The 23,396-nt window shown below is 36.6% G+C and overlaps 1 protein-coding gene across 2 annotated transcripts in view; it reads left to right on the top strand.

Annotated features, from left to right (window-relative positions):
- The window catches only part of NUBPL (nucleotide binding protein-like), a 213,973-nt gene that overhangs the window by 58,172 nt on the left and 132,405 nt on the right, over positions 1–23,396 (top strand). For both annotated transcript variants that reach the window (XM_012647883.1, XM_012647882.1), the window contains 2 exons: positions 19,734–19,773; positions 19,863–19,953. In XM_012647883.1, coding sequence (XP_012503337.1) covers positions 19,734–19,773; positions 19,863–19,953 — 131 coding nt within the window. The remainder of the gene's footprint in view (positions 1–19,733; positions 19,774–19,862; positions 19,954–23,396) is intronic.

Below are 23,396 nucleotides of genomic sequence, written 5' to 3'. Positions count from 1 at the left end.
TTGAAGGATTCCCTCTAGCATTTCTTATAAGATGTGCCTGATGGTGATGTATTCTCTCAGCTTTTGTTTGTCTGGGAAAGACTTTATTTCTCCTTCATATTCGAAAGATAACTTTGCTGAATACAGTATTTTTGGTTGGCAGGTTTTTTCTTTCCATACTTTGAAAATATCATTTTACTCCTTCCTAGGCTGTATGGTTTCAATTGGGAAGTCTGTTGCCAGACGATTTGGAGCTCCTTTATATGTATGTTATTGGTTTATTTTCTCTTGCTGCTTTTAGTATCTTTTCTTTGCCCTTGATCTTTGAGAGTTTGATTACTGTATGCCTTGGGGTGGTCTCATTTGGGTCGAATCTGGTGTTCTCTGACTTTTCTGTACCTGAATATTTATTACTTTCTCAAGTTTTGGAACATTTTCTGTTATTATTTCTTTGAATGAGATTTCTATCCCTTGCTCTTTCTTAACTCCCTCTTGAACACCAGTAATTATTACATTTGGTCCTTTGAGGTAATTTTCTGTATCTCAGCGGTGATCTTTGTTCCTTTTTCTTCTTCTTTTTTTTTTTTTTGTCCTCTGTGTATTTTCAAATGACCTGTCTTTGAGCCCACTGATTCTTTCCTCTCCTTGATCCATTCTGCTGCTGAGAGCCTCTAATGAATTTTTCAGTTCATTAAATATATTTCTTGGTTCCAAGAGTTCTGTTTGCTTTATTTTTACTATTTCAATCTCTTCGTTAAATTTCTCTGATAAATTTCTGAATTGTTTTTCTGTGTGTTCTTGGAGGTTACCAAGTTTCCTTAAAACTGCTATTTTGAATTCTTGGTCAGACAAATCAGACATAGCTGTCTTGTTAGGGTCAGTCACTGGTTCCTTGCTTTGTCTATTTGGAGCTTGTTTGCTCTTGTTTCTTGTGGATGTATGCCTGTGTCTTTGCACTGATGCATTAGTTACTTATTCTAGCCTCCTCTGTCTGGCTTGTTTTGGTTTTTATTGAGTATGTTTGCTTAGTGATTCTTTTTATTTTTAAATTTCTTTTTTCTGTTAGGTCACTGCCCCTTTTCTGGCCCTAGATGGCACCTTAAGCCCAGGTTTGCCTCAGCTGTAGTAAATCATGAATGTTGCTTGTCCTGAAATGGGGGAGGTCCTAAAGGGGATATCGTAACAGTGTGGGAAAGCTGCATAGGGGTTCATGCCCAGGGGAACTGTGGAACATACATCCTACAGTATATTGTTGCTGAATAGCCACTCTGATTTGGCATCTCCTTTGACCAAGTTACAGAGCAGAGTTTCCAGGGCTGGGGATAGTAGTCCTGCCTCCCCTCATTGTCTCTGGCTGTCCTCATGGATATTTCTCCTTTTGTGCACTCGTGATGCTTCCTGTGATTTGAGGCAGGGGCAAGTCTCCTGACAGGGAACTCAAGATGGAGGGGAAGCTGGTTGTCCACCTTGATCTCACTTTTTGTAGTGTAGAAACGCACTTGGTGCAGGGCAGAATCGGGGAGGCTCATTGCAGATATGGAATTTCAATTCTCTTATCCTCTTTTCAGAGTTTTTTTACTTCTCTGTGTCCCTGGGAACTATCTCATCCTCATATTTGAGTTAAGCGATATTATGCTGGTGATAACCCCAGCACTGTATATTCGTTTTTTGGTTTTCTGTGGGGGAGAGTGAAGGGCGCTTGCTTCTGCACTGCCACTTTGGGACTAGAAATCCAGATTCTCTTAATCCTTTGTTTTTATATTGCTTGTCTCTGTCTTCCCCCTCCCCGAAATCTAAGTTCCTCAGATCCAAGAAATAGACAAACTGCAAATCACTGTGAGATACTTGAATTTACACATTGCAACTTCATTTAGACATATTAATTTTCAAAAGCCCTCACAGGTGTGGCAGTTGGACTATTGTGATATTTATGTTCCCCTTTTTCTATTTGGCTTATTAATACCTATTGAAAAATGGGACTATTTCTTGGTTGGATTAAGGTATCTGGTTACCTTTTGGAAAAGATTATCATTAATTCTTTCATAGTTAATAAGGCTATATAAGTAGCAACCTATGAAAGTCAATTAATAAATAATGGAGGACATGTAAGATTCTGTTACGTAGCCATGCTTTATGCATACCTAATTGTCGGTTGTCATTTTGTAAAAGTAACAGCAATAAACTACAAACTGATTCCTCTGTTGTATCTTTGCTGTCAACAAAATTAATGTAACCTTGTGGTATTGAGCCAGATGAGAAAGGTAAGAAAAGAAGTCAGAATCCAATCACTCAGTAAAGAGATTTAGTTGAATCTGTGTATGGTATATAGGATATCACCAATTCAAACTAGGCAATTAAAGGTTGTGTAACAGGCCACTTAAAAAATTGAGGGTATGTTTGATATATTGCATTGCAAGAAAAGTTATGGGCTTCAAAGGATTTATGGGTTAACTTTGCTTATTAGTCAGGTAGAACGCTCTCAGAAGAAGCCCCTAGGTCCTGTGACCCTGTCTTGACTCTCTGACTGATAATCCATGTCCCTACACCATATCTTGGTAAGCATATTACCTATAGTTATGACATATATCTATTAGTATTAACATTTTTATATTAAGTTTAGGAATAAGTTTTTTAATCATTGTAATAATACATGTGTGTATTTGTGATTAAAGGTTTTTGAAACCTTTAAGGAAAACATATTATAGAATCTGCCATGTTAGCTTTGGGATTCTAATTTGAAATGTTTAATTCAAATTGAATGTAGACTATCTGTTAGCTAGGATTATATTTGGTTGTGAGTAAAGGAACCCTCCCCCCCCCCCCCTCCAGTAGTTTAAACAAGATAGTTTATTTCTCTCTCACTTAAGAGTTTAGAGGCAATCTATTCACTACTGATGTAACAGTTCTATTTCACCAAGTCCTCAGGAGCCAGGGTTTTTTTCCACTCCATTGTTATACCATACATAGGAGGATTTTAATATGAAAGATATAAAATAATTAGGTTAAGTTTCTAAACAGTGTTAGAACATTTAAGATAATTGTGTTTATTCCATTTAGTAGTTTGGCTTGTTAAATTTATGAGAGTTGCATGTATATTTTGGTTTTAGATTTGCAAGGCTACCCTGTCTTTTACACATTTGAAAGGCTTGAGATAATCAGATTTAATTGATTTGTGAATTTAGTTCTAAATGTTTTAGGCAACTTAATTTAGCTAGCTTTATAATCGAAGATAACTGTTTAGGGAGTTTAATCTCTAATGGGTTGATTGACTATGAATAAAAGAATATGTAGAAGTAATTGTTTTTATTTTTCTACTGAAATTATAAATTTTGCTAAGTAAAATTTTTAGATGAACTTAAAGGCTTGTAAAAAGTTTGAAAACATACAACTTTAAATAATTAAATATTAAATACAAGTAATGGTACCATTTTTACATAATAACCATTTTTACATAATAAATTCTCACCTAAGTTGACAATCCAGAAACTAAACATATGAGATAAGATAACATGCACATGCAGTTGAAAGTGCTAAAGATATTTTTTAAAAAACTTTTAAATGTACATTTTATGTTGTCAAGGAAGAGCAAATACTCTTTAATATTTGCAAAATATCTTTCATTGGACATTGACAAGCTTAGCTCTTTGCTTTTAGGAGATTCAAATGAAATATTAACTCTTTCAGAGGTAATTATGTTGTCAAATATATTAGCCATATATACAGAGAGAGTTGTTAAGACATGAATTAGTTTATATCGGTTTAAGTCCAAAGTAATTGCATATGTGTGTAAGATAAAACCTAATTAATTACATAGGCTTTCTTTGAGGAATGGCTTTCATTGAAAAATGCTGTCTTCATACCTAATGTCCATTAGCTACTTCTTTGAAGGCTAGATACCATTAAAATGCCTGTGTTTAAAAATTATTTTGAAATATCATTACTGTCTTAATCCATTTGTGTTGCTATAAAGGAACCTGACACTGGGTGATATGTAAAGAAAAAAGGTTTATTTGGCTCATGATTCTGCTGGCTGGAAGATTGGTCATCTGGTGAAAGCCTCAGGCTGCTTCCACTCATGGCAGAAGGCAAAGGGGAGCTGGTGTGTGCAGAGATCACATGATGAGAGAGGAAGCAAGGAAGAGAGGGGAAAGGGCCGGCCTCCTTTTAACAACCTGCTCTAGTGGGAACTAATAGAGCAAGAACTCACTCATTACCTCAAGCATGGCACAAAGCCATTCATGAGGGATCCCTCCCCATTACCCAGACACCTCCCATTAAGCCCTACCTGCAACACTGGGGAATCAGATTTCAAGATGAGGTTTGGAGGGTCAATATCCAAACTATAGTAGATAATATTCCAGATCTTTGGATATTTGTTTGAAAAACTAAATTATTTCTTGAATTTTAACTTAGGTGTTTTAGCATGAGTGACATTGTTTAGGAAGGGCTATCTCAGATACTGAGTAAAACACATTTAAAGTTTCCTTCTTTTGTAACCTGAGGAATGGGAGAAGATATTTGCAAACCATACATCTGATAAGAGGTTAAATCCAAAATATATGAGGAATTGAAATACTCAATAGCAAGAAAACAAATAACCCTATTGAAAAAGGGACAAAGGACCTGAATAGATATTTCTCAAAAGAACACATATAAATGTCCAATAGGTATATAAAAAAATGTTCAACAACAGTAAGTTATTAATCAGTGAATATATGGATAGAGAAAATAGTTATATGTACACGGTGGAATACTACTCAGGAAATCTTTTCATTGTGACAAAATGGATAAAGCTGGAGGACATTTTAAGCTCAGTGAAATAGCCAGGCATAGAAAGAGATACTGCGTGATCTCACTTATGTGAAATCTGAAAAAATACAACTTGTAGAATCAGAGAGTAGAATGGTGGTTACGAGGAGTTGAGGGGTAGAGAAATGGAGAGATGTTGGTCAAAGGACTCAAAGTTTCAGTTAGATAGGAGGAATAAGTTCAGGAGATCTGTTGAACAGTATGGGGATTATAGTTAATAATAATGTATACTTGAAAATTGCAGAGAGAATAGGTTTTTATATGTTCTCACCACAAAAAAATGTGAGGTTAATAGCTTGATTAAATTATTGCACAGTATATACATATATCAAAACATCACTTTGTATACCATAACTATATATATATTTTTATATGTTAGTTAAAAAATGATAAAAAATATCATTGCTTTTTCTTGAGATAAATGATGGCATTTTTCTTCAGTAATAATATTTCCATTATCTATGTCATGATTTTAAAGATATTAGTATATAAAAACCAAAAGTTATAAAACTATCAAGTTTGTGAGGTGCTTTTGTTGAGTTGTGAAGTTTTCCTTTGTACCAAAGGCCCCTATGACAAGATCAAATCCTATGCTTCCCTTTGTAGGACTAATTTTGGTTACTGGTTTAGTCTGTCTAGTGATTGTATGGTTAGTGTCTGTCTCTCCCATCAACTTTATATTTCATGAGGAAAGATACTGTGTCTGTTTTTCTTTGCCATTATATCCCTAGCACCAAACCTCACATCTGGCATATACAGACATACTTCAGAGAGGGTTTAGTTCCAGACCACCACAGTAAAACAAATATCTCCATAAAGCAAGTTACGTGAGTTTTTTTGTTTCTCAATGCATGTATAAGTTATGTTTATACTGTAGTCTCTCGAGTGTGTAATAGCATTATGTCTAAAAATATGTATATACCTTAATTGAGAGATACTTTATTGCTAAAAAATGCTAATGATCATTTCTGAACCTTGAGGAAGTCATAATCTTTTTGCTGGTGGAGGGTCTTGCTTCCATGTGGATGGCTGCTGATTGATCAGGGTGGTAGTTGCTGAAGGTTGGTGTGGCTGTGGCAATTCTTAAAATAGGACCACAATGAAGTTTGCCATATTGATTGACTTTTCCTTTCGTGAAAGATTTCTCTGTAGCGTGCAATACTATTTGAGAACATTTTACCCACAGTAGAACTTCTTTCAAAGTTGGACTTAATCCTCTCAAGTCCTGCTGTTGCTGTATTAACTAAGTTTGTGGAATATTCTAAATCTTTTGTTGTTGTTTCAGCAATGTTCATAGCATCTTCACCAGGAGTAGATTCCATCTCAAGAAACCAGTTTCTTTACCAGTCTATAAGAAGCAACTCCTCATCTGTTCAAGTTTTATCATGAGATTGTAACAATTCAGTCCCATGTTCAGGCTTCACTTCTAATTCTCTTGCTATTTTTACCACATCTATTCACACATAATATGTTTGTAAATATGTTATTTTTTATTTTTGCTTGTTTGTGTTTTTATTGTAATTTATATTTATTTACATTCTGCAGTTTTACCTCTTTATTACACAATTTTTTGTTAGATAAGTTTTTTCAGTAGTCTTAAAATGATTTTTCATTTTTATGCTTTATATCTTTTCCTCTCAAAACGAATTGGGTTTGGGTAATTTTTGGAACCACACTTGTGTAAAGGCCATACTGAATCCAGTGTCTTGTCTTTGGCTGTACATCTGTTTATTTGCTACTATATTCTTTTTTTTGAGACAGAGTCTTGTTCTTTTGCCCAGGCGAGAGTGCAGTGGAATCAGCCTAGCTCACAACAACCTCAGACTCCAGGGCTCAAGCAATCCTTCTGCCTCAGGCTCCCTAGTAGCTGCAAATACAAGCACATGCCACCATGTCTGGCTAAGTTTTCTATTTTTGGTAGAGATGGGGTCTCGCTCTTGCTCAGGCTGGTCTCGAACTCCTGACCTCACGCAATCCTCCTACCTCAGCCTCCCAGAGTGCTGGGATTACATGTGTGAGCCACTGCACTCGGCCTATTTGCTACGATTTTATACTGGTAATTTGTCTTAATATTTTTATGTCTAAACTTTTTTTGTTTCTTCACAATATACCCATTAACAGACATTTTAGCCACTATTACAAATACAGTTTTATGTTTAGCCTTTGTCATATGGCTTAGATATCTTTCTCTCTTCCCAGTATGTCACTCCCTTTTTGTTAACTTGCTCCTAAACATTCTTCTTTTGTCACTGCCTGAGGCCATGTATTGCTATGGAGTTTTAAATTCTAGCTCATGAATCCCTTGCACTTGTAGCTCACTAGAGCTGCTTAAAAATCAGTTTCAGATATTTAGAAGCCAGGAATAATAGAAGAAAATCATTCTTGTACATCATATAAATATAAGAAGGCTGGAAATATCAACTATAAACAGAAAGATTGGGAATAACAAATCTAGTTAAAAGATTTGTCAAAACAAAAAAAAGTCAACTGCAATTTAAAGATGATTCATTAATTACAGAATAACTTGGTGTATTGGAGTACTGTTAAATTGTTTCAGGGAACTTGTCTGGGCATCATCAGACAGTAGAAGGAAACCTGTTCCCATATTAGCTAACTTTATAACTGTATGTTATGTTCTGATCTCATATATATATTGGAATAACCTTAAACCTGCTGCTCCTTTGGATATGTGTGTAGAAAGAATAGGCGAATGAGGAAGAAACAGGCCTTGACACAAATCCTTACTGCTTATCTTGCTAGCTGTTTAACTGTGGACAGATTAATTTTATGATCTTCATTCACTCTACATGAAGTATGTCATGTGAAGAGTTCATTTATCATAGGAAGACAACCTGTCCAAGGTCACAGTTAGTAAGTGACTAATTTCTTATATTTTACTAAAAATGCCTGACTATCAAATAGAGTGTGGAGATTTCCTTTAATATCTATTTACTTTTGACTGTTCAACTATTTACAAAATTGTTCTGGCCATTATGTAAACATATGTTTGTGAGAACGTGCTATACTAAACAAGAGGAATATAGTATTTAGTTGGTAAGGCAGCATAGAGGCATAAAAAGATAAGTAATATCATACAGGATAATATTTGTTAAGTGTCAGATGCTGGAGGAGATTAGAAGAGGAAACAGTTATGGAAAGCTGATTTGGAGGCTGCCATGGGAGTAGGGGATTTAGATAAGCAGAGAGGAGGCTGAGGATAACCTTCCAATTTCCCCAGCTGTAATATGGAGATAATTACTTGCCTCATAGGAATGTTGTAAGGATTCAGTGAAATAATATATTTAAAGTGTCTAAAATAAATATGGTGCTTTGTGACATTCTTCTTCTTCTTCTAGACCAAAGGTAAGTGGTTCTTCTTTCCTCTTTTAAATTTTTCCTTCCTAGATGCCCGAGAACTTGGACCTGATGCATAGTTTTCGTCTTAAATACCAACTGTTTCCTAGAACATAATGTTGAAAAAATTCTTAGGTCATACCTGTTTTTTTTTTGAGACAGGGTCTCGCTCAGTTGCTCGGGCTAGAGTGCAGTGGCAGCATCATAGTTCACTGTAACCCCAGACTCCCAGGCTCAAGTGATCCTCCTGCCTCAGCCTCCTAAGTAGGACTACAGGTACATGCTACCATGCCCAGATAATTTTTCTATTTTTTGTAGAGACAGGGTCTCATTCTTGCTCAGGTTGGCCTTGAACTCCTGGCCTCAGGCAGTCCTCCCACCTTGGCTTCCGAAAGTGCTAGGATTACAGGTGTGAGTCACCGCACTCAGCCTGTACCTGGTTTTAGTAAGGAAGAATGCTGTGGTCAACTGGTGATGCCAAAGCAGATATAAAATAAGCTGGAGGCAGGGAATGGTGGCGTATGGGTTGTTGTTGGTATGTAAACCAAGTATTTATCATCCTTGCCTTAAGTTTTATTATACCCTATTTGTTTCTAGATTACCTTTTACTTTGTCTTGTTAAATGCTGTAACATAAGATGGCAAGTTTTTGAGATAGGATACAAGTTTATATCTGTACTTCTAGTTACTCAGTAAATTAGCCCCAGAGTAGACAAGAATCTGAGATATCACTGCTGCTCCAAAATATCCCATATGTATTCTCCCATTTATATTGTAGTGAACTGTCAGTTTTCATTTAAAAAATACTTATATCATCTGCAAAGCTTAAGTTCTCAATGTAATTTACTTAATTCAGATTATTTTCCTGATAGAAACTGTCCACATGAGAAAATGAAAGTTTTGATTGAGGAAGGGATGGGTTGGAAAAAAGGGGCATTTTTTTTTTTTTTTACCGGGAAAGAGGTTGGATTATAAGAAAGACGTACCCGAATGGCTTTTAGCTTTTTGATGGTAGGGTTCCTGGGTAGTAGGGTTCCTGGATAGTAGGGTTCCAAGGTGGTACAAAAGGGGAACATATAGTGAAGACAAATGAAATTTTAATATAAAGCATGTAGAAGGTGTAAAACTAAAAAAAAAATCAAGAATTTTCTTCATAGTCTTACTTTCTGCTCCCTTCTCAAATTTTCTACATCCTCTTTCTTTCCACTTGTAGATATATCCTTTCCATAACTGTTTCCTCTTCTAATCTCCAGCATCTGACACTTAACAAACGTTATCCTTTTGGCTGTCCAAGTTGACACTAAAGTTTTGACCCTATTTTATCCTCCAATCTTTACTCACCTTCTCTCTCTTAATTCTTCTTCTAGGAAGAATTTTCTTTATAGTTGTACTTTCTGCTCCATTCTCAAATTTTCTATATCATCTTTTCCACTTCCAGATATAGTATTATCATACTACCTTTTGGCTATCCAAGTTGATGCTCAACTTTTGAGTTTTGATGCATTTCATCCTCCAATCTTTACTCACCTTCTCTCTCTAAATCCTTGTTTTCTTCTGAGTAAATAGGTAGGGTATTATAAACCTCTCCTGGGTACCATTATTTATTGGTGGAACTACTTTGTCTCACCCACCCGTATGAAGTTCTCCTCGGAGAACAATAATGGATATTATTGATCTGACTTCTCATAGGAAAGGACCTCGGTTTTGGAAAGAAAGGAAGGAATAGAAAAGTAAAGGTGAGAAAGTGAAATTATAAAATTTACCAGATGTCCTCTCCTACTTTCTGAACATTCTTGTACCTTTGTGTGCCTTTTCATTAACGTATAGATAAAGGCTCATTTTTATAAAACTCATTAATCTTTTTTCTTTTATTTTACTCTGGATTTCAGTATCCTTTAAAATTTATGAAATGAGGTGTATATTCATGGTAATACTGTCCTCATTTTCTTTTTTTTTTTCTTTTTTTTTTTTTGAGACAGAGTCTCCCTGTGTTGCCCTGGTTAGAGTGCTGTGGTATCAGCTTAGCTCACAGCAACCTCAAACTCCTGGGCTCAAGCGATCCTCCTGCTTCAGCCTCCTGAGTAGCTGGGACTACAGGCATGCGCCACCATGCCTGGCTAATTTTTTCTATATATTTTTAGTTGTCTGATTAATTTCTTTCTATTTTTAGTAGAGACGGGGTCTCGCTCTTGCTCAGGCTGGTTTCGAACTCCTGAGCTCAAACAATCAGCCCGCCTCGGCCTCCCAGAGAGCTAGGATTACAGGCGTGAGCCACCGCACCCGGCCCTGTCCTCATTTTAAAAAATGGATTTAATGCCTCTGGTTATATGGTTTCAAGTTATTTTTTTTAGACATATATTCCTCAATCTTGGTGTTCAACTACATTTAAAACTCTTCCTTTATTTTTGGAGCCAGATAACAGAGTAAAAGGTACAGAGTTTTCTCAGGCCCATTGCCAATACCACATAAATGGTAACACGTACTGCTTAGTTGATTCACGAACAATGGGATTCCTACAAAGGGAAGATCTGATTCTAGATCAGAGTTATCCTTGAAACATTTAATGATGTCAGCTTTAATATAAAGATGTAAAGTAGCCTTTTGGCTTTTTATCTAGCTCTTCAGTTTGACATGGTCACAGTGGGATTCATTCTAGCTTACCAATTAATTTATAATACAAAAGCAGTCCCTAGATCTGTTTGAAACCCACTGGTGACATAAAATAGATTAATTAAATTCACACCTGTTTGAAATTCTAGAACTTTGTTGTAATAGAGTGAGGAGGATGCAGTAGAATGTCATTCATTCTGAGTGGCATTGTGGCAGTTGGAATAGTTTGACTTACACTAGGAATCTTTTATGCCTCATTGCATGAGCTCTCATGAAGATATGAGAAGGCTGGAAATAATGATCTGTATCATGATAAGTTCAGCTAAAGACAGTCAAAAAGCTATTATTCACAGGATAGTGGAGTCCAAAGTTTCTATGCAAACTTTTGACCATTAGTACTTTTAAGTTTTTTTCTATTAAGTTCATGTGGAGGAATTGCTATACATATATATTTTTTAATTCTAAGACAAAGGAAGTAATTTGTACCTGCAATTATCAGTTGTTGTTCAGAGTCTTTCTCCATTAAATAAAAAATATGGCATCAGACTATACCAACATTTCATTTCTGGTGATTTTATTAATAAATTAAAGCAAAGCGCTTTTAGGCAATATTAATTTTGTTTACTGTTGTATAGGAAAAGGTAATGAATAATGTTCCTATAATTGTCTTTTTAATGTATGTGCTGTGCATTTTTGGTTCAGAGTGCTTTCTTCCCTGTTAAATTTTGCATAGTATCCATCTGCAAAGGACATGCTAATCTTCTCTGTATCATTCCAATTTCAATATATGTGCTGCTGGAATGAGTACCTGTTAAATTTAGAAGAGACATATTTGACATGGTGACCACTCTGCTCATGTTTTTCTGAGCTTTCAATTTGTAATTTTCATTCATTACCTAGAACAAATACTTAAAGTACACATTTTCTTTTTAAAAATTATTTATAAAAGTTTAATTTTAAAATTATTTTTATTTTTAATTGACACATAATTGTACATATGTATGGAGTGTGATGTGATGGTTCGATATATGGATACATCGTGTAATGATCCAATCAGGGTAATTAGCATATCCATCACCTTAAACATTGCCATTTCTTTGTTGCGGGAACATTTAAAATATTCTATTTTGGGATATATACTACTTTATTGTTAACCGCAGACATCTGACTGTACAATAGAACACAGAACTTATTCTTCCTTTCTAATTGTAACTTTGTAAGCATTGACCAAACTCTCCTCATCCTCATGCCCACCCCTACCTTCCCTAGTCTATGGTAACCGCTGTTCTATTCATTACTTCTACAAGATCAGCTTTTTAGATTCACCTCCCATGGTTGGCTTCCCCACCGTGCAGGACCACTTGTTCCTTCTGGGGCAGAGAGCCATGTGCTCTTACACTGGGGTCACAGCCTTTATTCTGGGTCTTGGTTTTAAGAAGTTGGGGCCATGGTGCTACAGCTACCTGTGTGAGCATGGTGGAATGAGGGCAGGGTCTCATGGATGGAGAGTTGCAGTGGCTCTTAGTACCTGGAGCAGGACACACTCTAGCAGTGGCCTCAGTTTCAAGATGGCACTGTGCTGTAGCAGCTTGCATCATGGGGGTGGGGAGTGTACAATGTGGGTTCCTACTCTGTACCTGCCATATGCAATGTGGGTTCTAAGTATAATTGGACAACTCTGTGCCAATACATTTGAAAATTTTGTTGAAACAGGCACTGCCTAGAAAAATATATATCATCAAAGCAGACTTAGGAAGAAATAGAAAATTCAGATTATGCTATACGTTTTTCAAAACTGGAATCAGTAGTCAAGATCTTCCTACAACAAAAGTAGCAAGCCAACATTCAAGAATCTAATAATTCTGATATAATATTTCCCAACTAAGTTTATGAAGTTAGTAAAACCTTAGAAGGATAGAATGAAATGGGAGCATCATAGACCAGTCTCCCTAATTAACTATGTAAAAAAAAATCTTATGTAAATATTAGCAAACAAATTTCAGCCTTGTATAAAACAACCACATTATGATTAAATTGACTTTAAATGAGGGAAGCAAATTTTGTTCAACATTAGAAAAAAATCTGTTGATGTAACTTACAATTTTAGCAGATCAAAAGTGGAGAAGCATATGATAATTCCAATTCTTTAATCTGTATGCATGTATAACTGAAGAAAGTAGAAAGTAAAAAATAGCACAGACCACGCTGGAGAAAAGTTATTACTCTGAAAATTTAAGTTGGATGCTTTGGGAAGAATTGACAAAATTGCATGGAAGAAAAATACTGCTTTCAAAATTAGGTATGGAAAGATTGAGCTAATTAGTTTATTCAGAAGGAAACCGGAAAAGCACATTTGTTTACTAATCTTTTTATGAAGGACCATGACCTTTTCTTTCAGGAGGGATTCAGTGAATGGAGTTGAACAATGGATTTATTTTTGTAAGCCATGCCTATATGCTTTGTCTACAGTTTTCAGTTTCAGTCTCTTTATAGAAGAAAAAGAACCCGAAGAACATGTGGTGAAATCTGTATATATGATACTGCTAGGTTTTTATGTTTTTTTCCCTAAACTTTAAGCTTAGTACTTATCAATTGCATTAATTTAGAGAGTTTCTACTATGGTTTGTTATGGTGGAGAAGTAGGATATGGAAGCAAGAATAAATGGGGATGTGGTTGCGTAGATAAAAGAAACTATGCTTTATAGTAACCTTTATATTTGAATTTATGGGGTACAGGTTGTTCTTTGTTACATGGCTGAATTGCATAGTGGAGAATTCTAGGCTTTTAATATACCCATCACCTGAATAGTGAACAATGTACCCCATAGGTAATTTTTCATCCCACACTCCCTTCCCCCTTCTGACGTAATGTCCATTAAATCACTCTGTATGACCATGCATACCCATTGCTTAGCTCCCACTTAAAAGTGAGAACATGTGGTATTTTATTTTCTGTTCCTGGGTTACTTCACTTAGAATAATGGCCTCTAGTTCATCCAAGTTGCTATAAATTATATTATTTCATTCTTTTTGATGGCTGAATATTATTCTAGTGTGAGTGTGTGTATCACATTTTCATCAGATTTTCTTTATCCACTCATCCATTGATGGGCACTTACGTTGGTTCCATACCTTTGCAATAGTGAATTGTGCTGTGATGAGCATATGGGTGCAGGTGTCTTATTTGCAAAAAGACTTCTTTTCCTTTGGATAGATCCCTAGTATTGAGATTGCTGGATCAAATGGTAGATCTACTTTTAGTTTTTTGAGTAATCTCCATACTGTTTTCCATAAAGGTTGTACTAATTTACATTCCCACCAACAGTGTATGAGTGTTCCCTTTTCATTGCATCCCCACCAACATCTGTTGTTTTTTGACTTTTTAATAATGGCCATTCTAACAGGGGTAAGGTGGTATCTAATTGTAGTTTTAATTTGCATTTTCCTAATGATTAGTGATGTTGAGCATTTTTTCATATGTTTGTGTTTGGCCATTTGTCTTCTTTTGAAAAATGTCTGTTTATGCCTTTTGCTCACTTTTTCATGGAGTTACTTGTTTTTCCTTGCTGATTTGTTTGTGTTCCTTATAGGTTCTGGATACTAGGCCTTTGTCAGATATGTAGCTTCTGAATTTTTTTCTCCTATTCCACAGCTTGTCTATTTACTCTATTGATTATATCTTCTGCTGTGCAGAAACTTTTTAGTTTAATTAAGACCCATTTATTTATTTCTGTTTTTGTTGTATTTGCTTTTGCAGTCTATAAATGCGTTAGGCCTATTTGTTCTAGAGTCCTGTTTGAGCCCAGTGTTTCTTTGTTGATTTTCTGCCTTGATGATCTGTTTAATTCCATGAGTAGAGTGTTGAAGTTCCCCACTATCATTATGTTGCTGTTAATTTCATTTCTTAGGTCTAGTAGCATTTTTTTTATGAATATGGAAGATCTAGTGTTAGATACATATATGTTTAGGATCGTTACATCTTCTTGTTGAATTACTCCCTTTATCATTATGAAATGACCATTTTTTTTTTTTTACTGTTGATTTAAAGTCTGTTTTATTTGATATAAGAACAGCTACTCCTGCCCACTTTTGGTTTCCATTTGTATGGAATATTTTTTCCTCCCCTTTACCTTGAATCTTTTGACCCTTTATGAATTAAATGGGTTACTGGGAGATAGCAGATATTTGGGTTGTGTTTTTTAATCCATTCTGTCAATCTATATCTTTTAAGTGGGGCTTATAGACCATTTACATTTAATGCTAATTTTGGTAAGTGAGATATTGTTCCATGTATCATGTTGACTGTTACCCAGTTACTTTGTATTCTCCCTTATGTTATCATTTTGTAAGTGCTGTCAGTTTTTACTTTTGAGTGTTGTTACAGTGATGAATATTGACCATTCTTTTTGATATTTAGAGCACTTTTTAGCCTTTCCTGTAGGGCTGGTCTAGTGGTGACAAATTCCCTTAGTGTTTGCTTGTCTGGTTTGTTTTCTCCTTCTCCAAGGTTTTATTTCTCCTCAATTATGAAACTTAGTTTCGCAGGATACAAAAGTCTTGGCTGACAGTTATTCTGTTTAAGAAAACTAAAGATGGGACTTCAGTCCCTTCTGGCTTGTAAGGTTTCCATTGAGAAGTCTGCTGATAGTCTAATGGATTTTCCTTCGTAACTTAACTTGATGCTTTTTGTCTTGCAGCTTATAGGACTTTCTCCTTTGCTTTGGCTTTGGCCAGGCTGCCTTGGTGATGTCCTATTTGGAATGAATCTTCCAGAAGTTCATTTACCTTCTTGTATCTGGATGTCTAAATCTTTAGCAAGACCAGAGAAGTTTTCCTCCATTATTCCCTCAAATAGATTTTCCATGCTTCTTCCTTTTTCTTCTTTTTCCTCAGGGATACCTATCATTCTTATTTTTCAGAGTTTTGTATAATCTCACATTTCTTGGAGATTTTGTTCATTTCTCTTGATTCTTTTAAAAAATTGTTTTGACTGGCTAGGTTAATTCAAAAACCTTGTCTTCAAGCTCTGAAATTCTTTCTTCTGCTTGGTTTGGTCTTGTTAAGACTTTCTACTGTATTTTGAGATTCCCTAATTGACTTTCATTTCTAGAAGTTCTGTTATGCTTTTTAAAAAATTATCTATCTTTTTTTGATTTTTCATTCATGTCCTGAATTTTTTATATATATATATATAGTGTGTGTGTGTGTGTGTGTGTGTGTGTGTGTGTGTGTGTGTGTGTTGGTTTTCTACTTTCTCACTGATCCCATTGAGCTTACTTGCAGTCCATGTTTTGAATTCTATTTCTGACATTTCACAAATTTCCTTTTGTTTGGAATCTATTGCTAGAGAGTTAGTGGTCAATGTGATCCTTTGCGGGTGTTGAGAGCTCCTATTTTTTCATATTGCCAGAGTTCGTGTGCTGGTTCTTTCTTGTTTGGATCCTCTTCCCTCAGCTCAAAGCAGATAAATTTGAGATTCACCTGTTCTCCTCTGCTGTGAACTCTGCTGCTCAGTGCAGAGATGGAGAGGTACACTGCCTTTTGGCTCATGCAGGTAGGTAGGTAGCTGCTGTGGTGCTGCTGGCAATTTGGTTCAGTTGGACCTCAGACCCCTGGGATAGTGTTCAAATGCCAGCCATGGTGGTCTAGGTTAGGTAATCCCCCAGTCCCAGGTCTCTGGATGACATGCTTGAGTCCTAAGGGGACCAGACCAAGACTGGGATGGCAAACTTGCTGTCAGGCGCTGGCTGTGATAGTGAGGGGTGGAGTGATCTCCTGCTCCAGAAGAATGCTCAGGCAGGAGAAGGGTGGATGTACTGTGAGCCTGCTACAGGAGGGGCAGGTCCCTCTTGATGAGATTAGCAGAGGGAGGTAGCTGTGGGATGCAGACGCTGTTCACACCTCTTCTCTCAGCAATGACAGTGGCCTCTGTTCTTCAAGGACACAAAAGTGCCCAAATTTCCAGCTCCCACCCTGACCCAGCTGCATTGGACGTGGTAGGGGCAGCTCAATCTGCTGTGTGCAGGTTTACCAGAGTAGCTCTGGACTGTGGCTGAAATGCTTTGGCAGGGGATGTATGGTTGTGTCAGGAACTTGCCTCTAGGGTGGGTGGTAGCTTTAGTCCTTGGGGAACACGAAAGCACTTACTGCGGCTTCTTAGAGGGAAGAGCATACCCCAAACCTCCATGGAATCCTGGATGTGACAGGTGCTTTGTCAAAAGTGGGGCAGCTACTCCTGACTGCTCTGGCTTAATCTTCCCCTGTGGAACCCTTGCTGGTCCTAATCAGAAACAGACATGGCTGCCTCAGTAGCAGTGGGCAGAGGAGGGGAGGAAGAGGAGAAGGCCCTGAATGGTGGGGAGCTCGTGTCTTGTTACCCTTTGTCCTAAGGAGCCCTCTGGTGTGCTACACTCTTCTCTTGGCTAGAAGTAGCCTGTCTTGAATGCCCAAGCTCCAGGAGACCCACAGTTCCTCTGGGACCTACTGGTCTCCCAAGGCTGCTGCACACTGAGTAGATGCTAGGGAGTATTGGTTGTGGATCCGGTGATCTCAACCCAGGGGCTGAGATTCCTGGATTGGGACAGGTACAAAAACACTGCCTGTCCATGAAGGGAAGGAAATGAGCAGCACCCTCTGTGAAGAACCTGGGCACTGTGGGCAGAGTACTCTTGGGCATATGTGCCCCCCTGCAAGCCTAGACCTGTTTGTTCCACAATTCACCAATACCAAAAGCTCATGCTTGGGAGCAGAGGTGGCTTTGTACCCAGCATCAGGTGGTTGGAGGAGGGGAGGTCTCTATCTCCATGTCCCTTCCTGGGCTGCCTAGCTTCAAACTCCCAAAATGGCACTTTAGGCCTGTGACCAGAGATGGTGGGGCCCCTTCCTGGCAAGCAGCATGGGCACGATGTTGGGGGAATGCCATCTACTTGCATCTTGATCTCACCGCAGTCTGTAGCAGTTTGGTAGGAATCGTCCTAGATGTGTGTTGAAGCGTTTGAACTCCCTTCTCCCTTCTGAGCTGAGTGCAGGTGGTCAGTTTGAATTCTGGCTGAAGGAGGGGCACTGCCTGGCTTTAGACTGCCCAAATGGTGCCCTGGGCCTGTGGCCAGAGGGGGTGGAACCCTTCTCAGACAGGCTGCACTGGCAGGAAACTGTAGGAGTGCAATTAGCTTGAGTCTCGGTCCTACAGCAGCTGGCTGCAGGATGGTGGGTACCATCCCAGATGTGTGCTGGAAAGCCTGGTTTCCCTGCCCTTCCCCAGCCAGGCAGGGACTGCAGCCACATCAAGCTTAAACTCAGCCTGTGGTATGGGCACTGTCCAGTGTAAAACTCACAAAATGGTGCCTTGGACCTGTGACCAGAAAGGCTGGGGACTCACCCAGGCAAGCAGCATGGGTGTGAAACTGTGGAAAATGCTGTCCGTTCATGTCTCAGTCTCATTTGCAGCCCACAGCAGGACAGTGGAGACCTTCCCAGGGATGCACGGGAGCACCTGGGCTCTATCCCTCGCAGTGGCTACAGGCTTGCCTGTGGTTCCCTAGCATCTAGGCTTTCAGAATGGTGCCCGGCTCAAACTGCTCTAGCTGGCTCAGATGCCTGTGGGATTCCGTGTTAATACTCTTTGTGCAACAATGTCTCTGTGCAATCTCCAAGTAGCTCCCTATGTTAGGCCGGAGATGTGCATGGTTGGGGGCTTGCTTCTCTCTCTTGTAGCCAAGATCATAAAAGCTTGTCTCAGAGAGTGGAGCCCCGGGGGCTTCTCTTAAATTATTTCACCACATCCAGGAACTTCTCCCAGTTATTAGCCAGACCCCAGCTGGGCAAGTTGCCCTGAACCCTCTCCTTACCCACTTTTGGTGCTTCCTGTCACTTCCCTGGTAAATCCTAACATTCTCTCCTAGATGGTCTGTTCAAAATGTGAGAATCTGCTTACTATTCTGGTTCCTCTCTCTGGAGGAGGCATATACTATCTGTGTCTAGTCATCCGCCTTAATCATATTTCAATCATATTTTGATTATATAAAGTATGTATATATATTTTTTGTACTTGACTATAAGCAGTATATTGCTTTTCTCTTGAGATTAATGCAATTTCTGTTTTTTTAATTTTTATTTATTTTTGGGGGGAGGGGAGGGGATGATTAATGCAATTTCTTGTCTCAGATTTCAAGATAGAAATTTTCTACTTTTTTGGATTTTCATAATTTTTAAACTATTTAAGGAAAAAAGTAACACTTCAGTGTAGGAAGAACTGGTAAGGTGTGTATAGGCATGCAGGTATACACATACATGTATATACATACTAGTTAAGGATATATATGCAATTTCTATATTTGTATGTCTATGTATATAAATAAAATTGATGGATAAATTACTTATTGAGGTTTTTTTTTTAAAGAAACATCTTAAAATTGTAGATGAATTCTTAATAAAAAGATATCTCAGCTATTTTTAGATGTTGCATCTATTGGGAGTATTAGCAGTATGCTTGATATAATGTTTAAACTGTTGCTGATTGAGGTGAATTAGTTGTAAGTTACATTGTAGCAGTATGAGCAGCCTATTTGTATTCTAACTTGACATTCTTTGATAAAAGGCAAGAGGGATGGATGGGAAAAAGGGAGATGTTGGTCAAAGGATGCAACTTTCAGTTAGACAAGAGGAATAGGTTCCAGTGATTTATTTCACAGCATGTTGACTATTGCTAATAATCAGGTATTGCAAGTATATTTCAAAATTACTAAAAGAGTAGATTTTAAATGTTCTTACTGCAAAGATGGGATAAGTAGGTGAGGTCATGGATGTGTGAGCCTGATCTAATCATTCTACATTGTGTATATGTATCATAACCTCACATTGCAATATATGCAATTTTTGCCAACTAAAAAATAGTAATAAATATTTTTTAAAAGGTAAAAAAAGTCAGTATGTTTGTGTATAATGATTTACATTTCTAAAAGAGAGTTTTTTTTCTTATTTCAGGCAACCTAATGAGACCTCTTTTGAATTATGGTATTGCTTGGTGAGCATATATTTTTACTTTATGCTACTTTTAAGAATAATATTGATTAATTTATACAAATTAGTTGTATTTTTGGATTACTGTTGCAGTATGTCTATGGGCTTCCTGATTGAAGAGACTGCGCCAGTCGTTTGGAGAGGCCTTATGGTCATGTCAGCCATTGAGAAACTGTTGAGGCAGGTAAGATGATTGCATTAAATACCATTTTATCATTGGCAAAGCTGAGCATGCATTCGATGATTGGAGAATTGTTAAAATTTGCAGTCAGATTTGAGTTGTTTTACAAGGGAATTAGTTGATGGGATGAATGCATAATGAGTAATGTGTCATCTAATGAGTTATGTGGCTCCAAGACCAAATTTCGCTGTTATATGATTTAATCTTTCACATTGCTTGTGAGTACTAAAAATCCTAATGTCTTGTTTAATATTGTTTTGTTGCCTTGTTGTGTCTGCTGTGAGAAGAGCAAATCTATTTTATAAGTAATTTTCCTTCTTTAGATTTTATGGTTAATCTCATTGTGACCAATATTGAATTATAAGGGTAGTATAGAAATTTTTCAGCTATAGGAAGAAATTATATAAGTCATGGCACTTGTGGTTTAAAATTAATTCAGAAAAAAGTGAAATTTTGGTTTACTCTGAGTATATATAGTTATATATTTGCATGTGTAACATTTTTCCAATCAACTTTAACTTATTCTTAAGAAAGTAAGAGAACATTTGAATAGATAACCTAAAAATATCAGGTGGGCTATATGTTATTTATAGTTCGCTTAAACTACATCTTATTTTTTTATTAGTAGATGTTAGTTTAAGATTGTGGTCTTGATAAATATTAAAATTACTTGCATTCACTTTATCAATTTACAACAATTACCCCTTATTTACTCAGATTCTACTTTGGATCAGGCACCATGCTATAGGTTGACAGTTCTAATGGTAGATACTTCTGTATTCATTTTAAGATGCACAAGTGATTAGATGAAATATATCTTGAACTCTGAAACTCTTCTTTTTTCACCGTTGCTTCTTGTCTTTGTACCACTTCTGCTGCTTGAGTTCTGATAAATGTGCTCTTTGATTTTTGGTCTCAGACTCCTTTTATTCTCTAAGTCTTTGGCTTCATTGGTCTTGTCTTTTATACTCAGATCCTGTAGTTGGTTATTCAGTTATACTCCCCGAAACACCCAATCCTCACCATTCCCTTTGTGACTGTGACCTTTATTTGTCTGGATTAATCCAGCCTCTCTTTTCTCTACTGCTGGATACTGTCGGAAAACATAGAAATTTGTTAATTGCCTGCGTTATATATTTTTGATATCCGAATTTAGCTATCCTCTTAACACTTCAGTCATCTGATTTTATTTATTAATCTTCTCAACATTTCTCAAAAGCTCAGTTTGAAAAATGTTTAGGGAATTTGGTAGTCTAACAGAAGACCAAGTGGAGATTTGGTGAAAATGAACTCTCTGACACATACATTGTATAAAAGTCAGAGTTTATTCTGATAAGCGCTGAAGGTACATTTTCAGCAAATATACTACAAAATATCAGAGTAAATGAAAGATACAGTAAGAAAATTGATCTGTAGCTTATTTTATTGCTATGTTTAGGGGTTACCTAGAGTAGTGAATGCCCTGCATATCTACCTTACTGTCTTTTGTAGTCACTTTCATCTGTGCATTTTAATGGGAGCTGAAAAACAGATAATTTAGGACTATACTATGGCAGTGCCGACCATCTGAGGTGGTAGTTAAAGAGTGTTTTTGCTTTTGTTTTTTGTTTTGATTTAGAAACCAGACCAGCATTTGATAAGTTTAACATCTTTTGTGAAAATTTATTAGCTGGATAGAAGTTCTGTACAGCAGTGGATTGAAGAGGGTACCTGATTCACTGGCTGATTTTAAAAAATGTCAAATATAACATATATACAGAAGTGTGTACAACCATAAGTATACAGATAGATAAATTGTCCCAAAGTGAAAACACCTATATAATCATTTTTCAGGACAAGGTGTATATTAAATAGAACAATACCAGTGTTCCAGAACCTCTTCTCATGTTCCCTCTTAGTGACTGTTTTTAGGGAGAAGATAAATACTGTGGTCAATATGCCATCTTGAACTATAAGTCTGATTTTAAATTGTTTTGCTTTTTTGTCTCTCCCCAATAATATTTTATTGAGCTAAAATAATGCATACAATGTGATACGTAGATTTTAAGTATATATAGTTCAATGATTTTTGATAAATATATATACCTATATAAACACACCCCACTCGAGATAGAGAACATTTCCATCCCCCTAGAGAGTCTCCTTGGGCCCCCTTCTATTCAATCCCACACCCATAGGCAATTATTGTTGTGATTTCTATCACCATAAATGAGTTTTACATGTTCTTAAACTTCCAGTAAATAGAATCATACAAAATGTAGCCTTTTGTGTCTGGTTTCTTTCACTTAGTCCAGGGCTTTTGAAATTCAGCTTTGTTGTTGCGTGTATCAGTACTTGGGCTCTCTTTTTTGCTAAGTAGTATTCCACTGTATGAATATAACAAAATATTTATTTTTTCTTCTGTTGGTAGACATTTGGATTGTCACCAGCTTTTTGCCATTGTGAATAATACTGCCATGAATACTTTTACAAATGTTCATAAGAGTTTCAGTTACTTCACTTCTTTGTCAACATTTCGTGTGTAGTTTTAACCATTCTAGCAGATATAAAATGATGTCTTACTATGGTTTTAATTTGCATTTCCCTGATAATCAGTGATGTTGAACCCCTTTTTCTGTGTGTATTAGATATTGCTGTATTTTCTTTTGTAAAGTGTCTGTTCTACTCATTTTTAAAATTGGCTTATTTTTCTTTTTGTAATTGAGTTGCATGAGTTTTTATGTATTCCTCATATGAGTCCATTGTCAGATACATGTATTGGGAGTATTTATCCCAGTCTGTGGCTTGCCTTTTTGGGCTTAAGTTTTAAATTTTAGTGAATTTGAGTTTATTAATTTTTTTAATACTTAATGATTTTTCTATTCTTCTTAAGAAATATTTGCCTGCCTCCCCTAAGGTTGTAATGATATTCTCATGTATTTTTATCACGAAGCTTTATAATTCTGGCTTGTACATCTCAAATTAATTTTTATGAATGTAGTGCGATAAAGGTCAAAGTTTATAATTTTTCATTGTTTATCCAGTTGTTTAGCACCATTTATTTGAAATATTTCCCTTTCTCCATTGAATTAATATGATAAATTAGATGAAAATTAACTATACTTGTGTGGTCTATCTCTGGATACTCAATTGTGTTCCTCTGATATGTTTGTTTAATCCTTACCATACTGTCTTGATTATCCTAGCTTCATAGAAGGGTTTAAATCAGGAAGTGTGAGTTTTCTAATTTTGTTCTTTTTCAAGATTGTTTTGGCTACTCTGGTTTCTTTTATATTTCTATATAAATTTTAGATTCATCTTGTCAATTCGTGCAGAAAAGCACGTTGATGTTTTTGTTAGGATGGTGTTCATTGTATAGAACAATTTTGGGTGAACTGAGATCCTGATAATGTTGAGTCTTCTGTCCATGACCTTGGTATATTTCTACATTTATTTAGATTTACTTT

Source organism: Propithecus coquereli, unplaced genomic scaffold, assembly GCF_000956105.1.
Source record: "Propithecus coquereli isolate 6110/MARCELLA unplaced genomic scaffold, Pcoq_1.0 Scaffold273, whole genome shotgun sequence".
Taxonomy (NCBI): domain Eukaryota; kingdom Metazoa; phylum Chordata; class Mammalia; order Primates; family Indriidae; genus Propithecus; species Propithecus coquereli.
The sequence above is the reverse complement of the archived record's forward strand: the minus strand, read 5'-3'. Positions and strand labels throughout refer to the sequence as shown.